At 48.7% G+C, this 9933-nt stretch overlaps 1 protein-coding gene across 1 annotated transcript; it reads right to left on the minus strand.

Moving 5' to 3' along the window:
* Nucleotides 1-221: 221 nt before the first annotated feature.
* SELENBP1 (selenium binding protein 1) lies at nucleotides 222-6004 on the minus strand. Its single transcript, XM_006861414.1, has 11 exons — nucleotides 5950-6004; nucleotides 5679-5791; nucleotides 5235-5420; nucleotides 4266-4386; nucleotides 2442-2624; nucleotides 2017-2195; nucleotides 1459-1537; nucleotides 1245-1366; nucleotides 890-982; nucleotides 605-723; nucleotides 222-384 (listed from the first exon to the last, which is right to left on the minus strand). Exons 1-11 carry the CDS (start codon nucleotides 5954-5956, stop codon nucleotides 222-224), a joined length of 1365 nt encoding a protein of 454 aa, XP_006861476.1. The 5' UTR covers nucleotides 5957-6004.
* Nucleotides 6005-9933: the final 3929 nt, after the last annotated feature.

Raw genomic sequence — 9933 nt, forward strand, 5'->3', positions numbered from 1 at the left:
GGTATTTCCAAGAGCTCATGTGAGTGATACTGCACAGTGAATGACACATAACAGGGGTCAGTAAAAGAAGACACCGCTAATATACTAAAACAGCCTGAGTTCAGCGTTGGGAGCACACGCTCTGTAGTGTTGGGGCCAAGAGGGAGGAGATTGATGCCAGATCCCTGTGGAGACCTAAAAATGAGGGCTCAGAATGTGTGACAAGTGATGAGGAATAAACTTCAGATCCAGATTTCAGAGCTGCAGTCTCCTCCGGGGTAACGGACTTCATGGGCCAGGGCTGCACCAAGAGGCTCCTTTCCAAAGTCCACCAGGAAGTTGGGATTCAATTTCAGGCCACCTTGTACTGTGTTTACATCAATTTGCAGCATCACAGAGCCTTCCCTGGTGGAAAAGGAGGAGGAGGTAAGAGATAAGTCAGAGTGGCTGCCATCTTCTCATAAGATAGTGAGTACAAGAGTCAGGTACTGAGGAGACAGCAGGGTGTGAAGCATCTCTCTCTATGGTAGGGGACTGTGGGGCTTCTGAGGAGCCTTCAAAAAACCAGATGACTCCTCTAGTAGAGTAGGGTTGGCGGGGGGAGTCCAAAGTGTTTGCTTCTCACCTGATGAGATCAGGGTAAAACTGCTTGTCCCAGGCACTGTACAGCGATGTGGTGACGTAGATACGCTTCCCATCTAGGCTAAGCTGAATCATCTGGGGGCCTCCAGCCACACGCTTCCCCTTGGGAAAATCAGGGGTAGACCCCAGGGTAATGCACAGATCCCTAGGAGGGATCATAGGTACAACTCCTACCTGAGAGCATGCTCAGATGCTGTCCAACTCCCTGTCTCCCAAACCCCTCAATCAGGGACCCATCATGGATTATGAGTAAGAGGAGGGGACTCACCTTGACCACCAGGGGCTCTGGCTGGCATTTCAGCTCCTGGTCCTCCAGTACTTGCACAGGGCCTCCCTTAACAATACTGCCCCCCAGGAACACCTGGATGGAGGACAGTAGTAGGAAGTGTCAACATTACAGGAAAAGGAGCTTGCCTCATCCAGATACCTTCATTCCTTTCAGACATGTTCCACATGGCTAGCCATAGCCCCCACCCTCCTGGGTTACCCCATCCCTTAGTCCTCACTTTTGCTTTTCCCACACTCCCTTTATTATCCTCCTCCCATTTCATCTTCTCTAGTGCACCCACAGACTCTGGACCTCCCTGCTCCCTCCCTTACTTCCCATCTTGCTAGGGCCCCACCTGTCCTGTGAGGCGAGGCTTCTTTGGATTAGAGATGTCATACTGCCGCAGGTCCCCATGAAGCCAGTTGCTGAAGTACAGAAAGCGGTCATCCAGGGACAGCAGGATGTCAGTAATCAGGCCTGGGCATGGGAGTGTTTGGAGGCGTTAAGGACTCTTCTTTCTCAGGCTAGGTATTATCCCTGTCAATTCCCACCCTCCCCTGGCCACTCACCTGGCATTTCAGGCAGCATCCAACCCTTTACTTTCTTGGGGGGCACTTGGATCACCTTCTCTACTGACCAAGTACCTCCCTGCATTGGGAGATTAAGGGTGGGGTTAGGAGGCAGAGAGGTGAAACAGCCAAGTTGGGGAATAGGGGGTCATATCTGGATTTCCCCCAAACCTGGAAAGGGAGACAGCAAATGCAGGGTCTTCTTGTTACTAAGGTTTAACTCCTAGGCAAGCCTGTAGACAGTGGTTATGTCTGCTTCTCTACTGTCTTCCAAACCCTTAGCACAGTGTCCAGTGCGTAGTAGAAGCTCACTAAATATTTATTTAATGAATGTACAGTTAGGGTTCCTGTAGAAATTTTACTGGGAGAAGAGGCACAGAATCTGTGCCTTCTTTTTTTTTCTCCCAGAGGAGTCTGAGCAGCTGAAGCCAGGGGATGGGAGCTGGGTCTCTCCTAGGGAGAGGGAAGGTAGTTCCCTGTATCATTACAGAAGCCTGGGCAGAAATGCAAAGAGGACTTCTGGGAGGGGAGGGCCAGGGGGCATGTGTCACGTGTCACCTCATTCTTGTAGAAGCGTTGGATGTTGGAGCTGAGGGCACAGCCCACGAAGCCCTGGGTGGCGTCTGGGTTGTGCAGGAAGCGGATCTCCAAGGGGATGAGGCCATCCTGCAGTGGCAGAGTCTGCACGATCTCATGGCGATGCCAGTCCCACACGTGTAAGTGGCTTCCGTAGAGCCCTAGGGTGGGGCTCAGGATCAGAGAGGGTGACAGCATGGGCAAAGGCAGGGGCACAGACCACAGGAGAAAGCTGAAAGTGGGTTGGGGGGAATCAGAAAGATGTTGGAGCTGGCCAGAGCATTTAGCACATCCTATACCTGGACCCCAAGAGTTTGGGGTCTATATGAGGGAAATCAGGGATTTGGGAGCAGCAAGCAGAAGGTAAAGGGTCTAAGGCTCCTGCTGGCCCATGGGAGGTTTCTCACCAGCTTTCACATCATCAGGGTTAAAGCCATCCCGTAGGACATTGGGAGCCGTCCATTCAGTGCTGATCATGACGTTGTGTCGAGGCTGGTACCAGAAGTCATAGCCCATGGGTGCAGCACCCCCAGGCTTCTCCCATGTCCCCTTCACCTCAAATGTCTCTCCATCCAGCAGTACGAAACCCCCTGAGCAAGGAAGGAAGTAATATGGCTAGGGGAAGAATAGAGACACTATCCCTCCAATCCTCACCCCTAGGTAAATCCAAGCTGCTGTTAAGTGCCATGAAGCTGGTTCCAACCCACATAGACTCTGTATAGGGTTTCCAAGTAGCTCCTGGTGAGCTTGAACCATTGACCTTGCGGTTCAAACCAACTTTGCAGTCCAGTGCATTAATCCACAGCACCACATATCCAAAAGGATACATTAAATTCGGGTGTCAAAGGGTCCTAACTAGAGGTGGTCAGTAGGGGCTCTTTTCTGGTATTCCTACCACCCATCAGCTTCATCTCTCTCTCAGACCACAGGGGAAATTTTCCTTTCCTTACTCTCAAATATCTTCTGAGACTCAATACCCTGTAGTTCTCTTGCCTGGTCTCCCACTTTCAGTGTGCAATTCCTCCTCCCAGTCTAAATTCAAAACTCAATTCTGTTCACTATATATATATATATATATATATATATATATAAATATATATATATATATATTTAAGTAGAGCAGATGTATTTATTTATAATTCAGTATTAATATTCAATATGTTGTCCATTACTGGGTATGCATCACACCTTGACACTTCTTTGCAAATACAATCAGATATTGATTACTGTTGTTGTTAGGTGCCATTGAGTCGGTACCGACTTATAATGACTTTATGCACAGCAGAACAAAACACTGCCCGATTCTGGGCCAACCTCACTATTGTTGCCACATTTGAGTCCATCGATGCTGATTATTAAGGACCTCTGGTAGCATAGTGGTTACGAATCAGGCTGTGAACCGCAAGGTCGGCAGTTCGAAACTACCAGCTGTTCCGTGGGAGAAAGATGAGACATTCTGCTCCCATAAAGATTTACAGTCTTGGAAACAGGGTCGCTATGAGTCGGAACCGACTCCACAGCACATAACAACGACAACAATTAAATCTTAGAGTGTCCGGCTCCTCCCATCACCCAGACAAAGTACTCAAATGGGATTAGTGTAATAATCTTAACTGGTTAACTAACTGATGTTCCACTCTAAACACTCTTGGATGAAAGGTTCTGATGAAATAGATTAGAATCTGACAGGTGTGTGGGGATGAGAACATAGGCTTTGGATTCAGATTACTGAGGCTGAATTCCAGCTGTGTGACTTTGGGTAAGTTACTTAACCAATCTGTGCCCAAACTTATCTATAATTTAGCACATACCTCACAGTTGTGTCAAGCACATAGTAAATATAAGCATTAGCTCTGATCACACCATAAATGAGATAGTAAATAAGAATATTAAAATACCTCAAGGAGTGTGAGATGTGCTCACGAATTTGCAAAGGTCAATATTAAATGTATGTGTTTTCTGGAGCTGTGTCTGTGCCCACATTCCCTATGGCATACTGCTCTGATTATAAATTTTAACTGAATTCATCAGTCAAGATTTACCTAGGTAGAAAGATTTCAAACAATTGAAGTGACTTGACTACTTTTTAAATATCATTAGGGACCCAGGCCACTGGCTGTTCTTGGGAGGTCATTTCATCCCTTTCCCCACTTGGCATTTGTTCCTCACCCAGATAAGTTTTTTTTTTTTCCCCAGATAAGTTTTCATGAGCACGAATGTGCCCGCAGTACCTTTGGCATTGCCCTTGGGGTCTCCTAGAGCGCTGATCATCACCTCCCCACTAGCCAGACAGTGACTAGTATGGAGATTAGCCAGGCCACACTTGGAATGAATATCACTGGCCTCAATGATCTGTAGAGGAGCAAAGAATGGTGTCAGAATCTTACAGGGCTAGAGGCCCCCAACTCTCATCTCTATACTCTCCTATTTCTTTCTACTGACCCCATAATTTTTTCCATCAAAACATGAACACAACTCTCCCTACAGGAAAATGGCAGAATGAGTCTGGTGACTTCTCACAGGGAGAGTCAGAAAGACCATTAATAATTCCTAGGTGGAAATCCTGAAGGCCCTCTCAGACCTGTGGACTACAAGCTCCTTCTGGGTGGGGAAAATGCCAGCTGCCAGCACCAACTTTATATCACCAGTGGCTAGCACAGCACAGCAGTCACCTGACAGGCAGTGGTCATTAACTAAGTGCTTAGAGGAAGAAGGATCAGAAGCTCTAACCTAAGGGAAGTGATGAGCTCATAACTGAGTGTTGAAAAGATGGTTTGTTCTCTGAGAGCCTGGTGTCACAGTACTTAAGCACATGGCTGTTAACTAAAAGGTCTATAGTTCAAATCTACCCACAGTTCTACAGGAAAAAGATGTGACAGGCTGCTTCCAGAAAGACTGAAGCCTTGGAAAGTTTACAGGGCAGTTCTACTCTGTCCTACAGGATTGCTATGAGTTGGAATCACTTGACTCAACAGCACCAATCCCTCTTTGGTGCTCTGTTCTGGTGCTCCACAGAACTGGATCAACGCTGGATTAAAACAATCCTGTACTACTAGGTAATTTTCCTCTGAAGGCTGACCTTCCTCCCTGCTGCTAAGCTCAGATCCTGGAAGAAAACTGGCAGCAGCTGGCTTAGGGGTGGCTTCCTGCCAGAACAGCAGGTACACTGGTATCTGGGCAGGTAAGAACAGAGAACGTGCCTTATGCAGCTTCGGGGCCCGTGGTTCCAAGGCCACGTCCACCACATAGATGCGTGAGGAGATAAGGCTGGGCAGCACTAGCTTGGTACGAGACTTGGTGCTGTCTCTGAAGCAGCTGCTGCAGGCGTTCCATCCTGAGTGATGCAATTCATCCTTCATGTTGGGCATTGGTAGCCGGTGGATGACCTGGGATGAGGGGACAGGACATGGTGCTCACCATGACCACACCTATGTGTGCCTTTGGACAATGCCCCATCCCCACCCCCCAGCTCCAGCAGCTTGGCAGCAAAGCACAGGCTGGGTTTCAGTACTTCCTGCATCCCATGGGAGCACCCTTGAGCAGTGAACAGTTTGTACCACAAGCACCAAGCAGGGCAAAGAAAGATGAAGTTGGGGAAGGGTAGTATCAGAGTCAGAGCTGGGAGAGTGTTCTCTCTGCCTCACCTGGCAATACTGGGGAGATTGGGGGTCAACATCCACTGTGGCCAGATAGTCTGGGGCCTCAGTGCCCGTGTTTCGGTAAATACAGGGAAGGTAGACAATCTTCTCCCGGGGTCCTGGGGGTACAAAACAGGCAGAGGGGATGGTAGGGTGGAAAGGGATGGTGGGGGCAGTACTGGGTGTGCTGAGGGTAGAGGCTGGGGTCTGAGGTTCTCAATTCTAACAGTGGTGGAATCAGCGGTGGGGCACTTGCTTGAAGACGCCACTCACTTACCTTTCATGGCCTCCTGAGGGCTAGGGTAGCCGGGTCCACATTTCTCACATTTCGTGGCTATGGAAACAATGGAACATGTTTGCTGGGGGATTATGGAGAGTATAAGATAGGCTTCCTCCTCACATCCAGGCAGACACACTGCTGTTCCCGGGTCTGTCCCAGGTCCGCCCAGCTCCAGCTTGGGGACATCCTTCCTTCCCATCTCCTCAAAGTGCTAATGAATGACTGGGTATAATGGGAAAAGCTGGAGTGATATGACTGAGGGGGACTCTTAAGTGGGACCCTGTCCTGCCAGTTGCTCTACAGGAGGATGGCAAAAGTACGATGAAGCTGAGGTCATGACATCAACTTGGTTCCCAACCCCAGTCCACCACTGTCTGGATTGGACAAGTTACTTAACCTCTCCATCCCAATTTCCATATCATCTGTTAAAAGGGAGTAGTAAAAATACCAAAATACCACAATGGGAATTTATGAGACATAAACAAGAGGATGCATGTCAAATGTGCAGCTTTGTGTGGTACCAGAAAGGAGCGGGATAAACCTGGGGGTTCTAGAGGAACAGCACCCAGAATTTGGAGATGCCTGCCGCAGAAAATGTGCCTGTACCAAGCCTGTTCTAAAAGGACAAGTCCATTCCTGAGTTTCTCCCCTCTGGGTCCTGACCCCAGGCTGTTGGCCAGAGAGTGGGTTATATAACCAAGGGTTTGGCCATCCAGACAGAGCTGCAGAAGACACCAGCTGGACTTCCTTAGGCTAGTTTCTGGCTCTGGCTGGGTCCCTGCTTCCTTCATCTGAAAAGTAAGGTGTTGGACCTGGCTCCGAAGAGCTCACAGCCTCCTACCAGAGTGTGGTCCTTCCTGTGCCCTGGAGTCTGGCACAAGAAGCTGTGCTGATCTAAGTGAATCAAAGGGTACAGATCAAAGTCAGGGAGACCAAAATCACCCTTGGAGAAGAATTCTCTCCTCACAGCTGCCAGGACCTTAGTATAAGAGTTGGGGCCCAACTGGAGGAAGGACTGTGAAATAACATTGAGGGAGCTGCAGGCTGCTGGAAATCCTGGAGTGGAGATCACAGGACAGGACACACTTCCCTTGCTCTGCCAGCGGCCAGTTTGGCCACCGCCCTGACAGCTGGAGCCATGTAAGCGAGGAGACAGGAGTAGCCACAGTTGGCACCTCCACTGTTGCCTGGGCTTGGGCCCTTGGCCAGGAGCCAGCACTCCTTGCTCTGTAGCCAAATGACTTAGGAAGCAGCCATGTTTCTGAGCTCTGCAGACCTGAGTTTAAGTTCCAGGTTTGACTCCTACTCTCTCCATTTTCTCTTCCTCAGGCTAAAAACCAAAAAGCCAACCAACTCATCCACTGCTGCCATGCGGATTACAATTCACAGTGACCTTATAGGACAAATTGGAACAGTTCCCTAGGGTTTCTACTATAGTCTTTACAGACACAGATGGCCTCATCTTGCTCCTGAAGAGCTGCTGGTGGGTTCAAACTGCTGACCTGTTAGTTAGCAGCCCAATGCTTATCCCACTGTGCCACCAGGGCTCCTTCAGATGCAAAGGGAAATAATGCTATCCTGGGAGTCTTGGTATGGCGCTGTGGGACAAAGCACTAGAATGGCAAGGTTGGTTTGAACCACAAAGTCAGCAGTTCAAACTCACCAGCCACTCCTTGGAAACCCTATACAGGGTTGCTATGAGTTGGAACTGACTTGATGGCACTTAATAACAACAACAATACTATACTGACTCTACCAACTAACAGCAACATTAAGCTAATTCTCCTGGAGTCTGGATGTTGTGTAGGCTCTATTACTAGCAGAAACAGCCAGAAGCACTTGGAAGACAGTCCTAACAATCTGCTGCCAAAGGTCACAGCCTTGAAAACCTGAAGCAGTTCTGTTCTGTACACACAGGGTCACCCTCAGTTGGAATCTACTCAACCACAACTAACAACAACAACCTACTTCTCTAAGTGGATGTGAAAATCAAATAAGAATGTGTTTTCAATAGCACGTTCATAAAGGAAAAGTGTTGTATAAATATGGGTAGGATTGTGCCAGAAGGGGAGGGAAGGATGCCAGGCTGTGGTTGGTGCACAGAGAAAGGGCTGCAGGTGGGGTGGGGCAGTGTGCGAGAGAGGTCTGGTCCAAAAGCCAATAAAAAGCTATTCAGCAAAGCTGTGACAGGGCTTGGCACAGGAGGTGACGGGGAGGGGAAGGAGGTTTCTGGACACAGAAGGCAAGAGAGATCTAAGAACTCCAAACTATCATGACAGACATAAAAATAAAATAAAACAAAGCCAGCAGTATCTTTCCATCCCTGCTCTTTCTAACATCACTTTGTCCTAGCACCAGTCTTGTCTGACTTAAGAACTGCAGACAGAGCTCAGTTGGGCTTTCTCAGCCCCAGGCTGATTGCTCAGCATTCTGCCAGCTCAAGGAGGGGCCAACTCAAAGAGGTTAAAAACCTCAACATTCCCAAACCCAAATTCCTGCTCAGTCTAAAATCCAGGAGCCCACAGATGGGAGAATAGGATGATGAGGGGCTAAGAGGATGGGAAACTGAAAGCAGACACTATCCCCCTCAGGTTATATCACTCCAGCAGGGTCCCTGATTTCTCTCTCAGAATGATCTGGGTGACCCTATTCCCTGGAATAAGAAGTTAGTCCTGAGCTGAAATCGAGATTTCTTATAGGTGTATACATAAGAAGCACAAGGGGATCTTGTTAAAATGTAGATTCTGATTCGAGTATCTGGAATGAAAATGCTGATTCTCAGCAGGGTGTTGAAAAAGAACAAGTTCGTCCAGAAACTTTGGCCAAACTGAGAAGTGCAAGAATTGGAGGTAGTGTGGGAACAGGGAAGCTGAGCCAGAGTTCCCACCCTCATCCACACTTGGAATTTTCAAATGATTTCCTGCAGGGTGGTCCCTCCAAATTAGGGGTAGGTAGGTCAAGGTTGTGGGGGGGCGATGGATTAGTGGGTTCCTGGCAGAAGCCCTTCTTACCCATGCTGCTCCTGTTTAGGTCCTGGTGGGTCTGCCTGCGGAAATGGTGGACAGCAGTGCTCCTGTCAGTGGTGTGCTGGGCGGTGGAAGCAGGGATTTTATACTACTAATTGGGGGCGGTGCAGGGGGTGGGTCCTGGCTGCAGGCCAGGGTCAATAACAAAGGGTAGCTGGAGAGAACCTTCTCAAATATCCTGGGCGGCTGGTGTTTGCGTTACCCGAATGTGTGTATCTGTTTGTATGTGCGCGCCCGCGAGCCCGCGAACGCGCAGGAACTTGTGCGTATGCAGATATATCTGTGTTGTTGTTATTGTTAAGTGCCCTTGTTTGTTCTGCCTCATAGTGACCCTGTATTGGGGTTTCGAAGAGCGATTGGTAGGTTTGAACTACTAACCTTGTGGTTAGCAGTCCAGTGCTTATCCTACAGCGCCACACCAGGACTCCATGTACCTGTGTTATTGTTTAAGTCGAATCGGTTCCGACTTTTAGCGACCCTGTATAGGGTTCCCAAGGAGCAACTGGTGAGCTTGAACCGCCGACTTGGAAGTTTAAACCGACCTTGCAGTCCAGTGCATTACCTGACAGCACCACACCAGGAGCTCTGTGTTGTTGTTGTTGTTAAGTGCCATAGAGTCGGTTCCAACCCATAGCGACCCAGTATAAGGGTTTCTGAGTTGTTGAACCGCCGACCTTGCAGTTCAAACGGCTTTGCAGTCTGGCGCATTAACCCATGGGTATGTAAATTTGTGTGTCTGTACCTGTGTATGCTCCTGTATAACACGCGTGTTGCTGCTATGCGTTTACCTGTTTGTGTGTGCCTACATAAAGGAGCCCTGGTGGTGCAGTGGGTTAAGTGTTGGGCTGCTAACCAAAAGGTAAATGGTTTGAACCCATTGATTCTCCATTGGAAGACAGTCTAGGAGCAGTTCTACTCTGTCTATAGGCTTGCTAAGTTGAAATCCACACATCAG

Source organism: Chrysochloris asiatica, unplaced genomic scaffold (assembly GCF_000296735.1).
Source record: "Chrysochloris asiatica unplaced genomic scaffold, ChrAsi1.0 scaffold00042, whole genome shotgun sequence".
In the NCBI taxonomy this organism is placed as follows: domain Eukaryota; kingdom Metazoa; phylum Chordata; class Mammalia; order Afrosoricida; family Chrysochloridae; genus Chrysochloris; species Chrysochloris asiatica.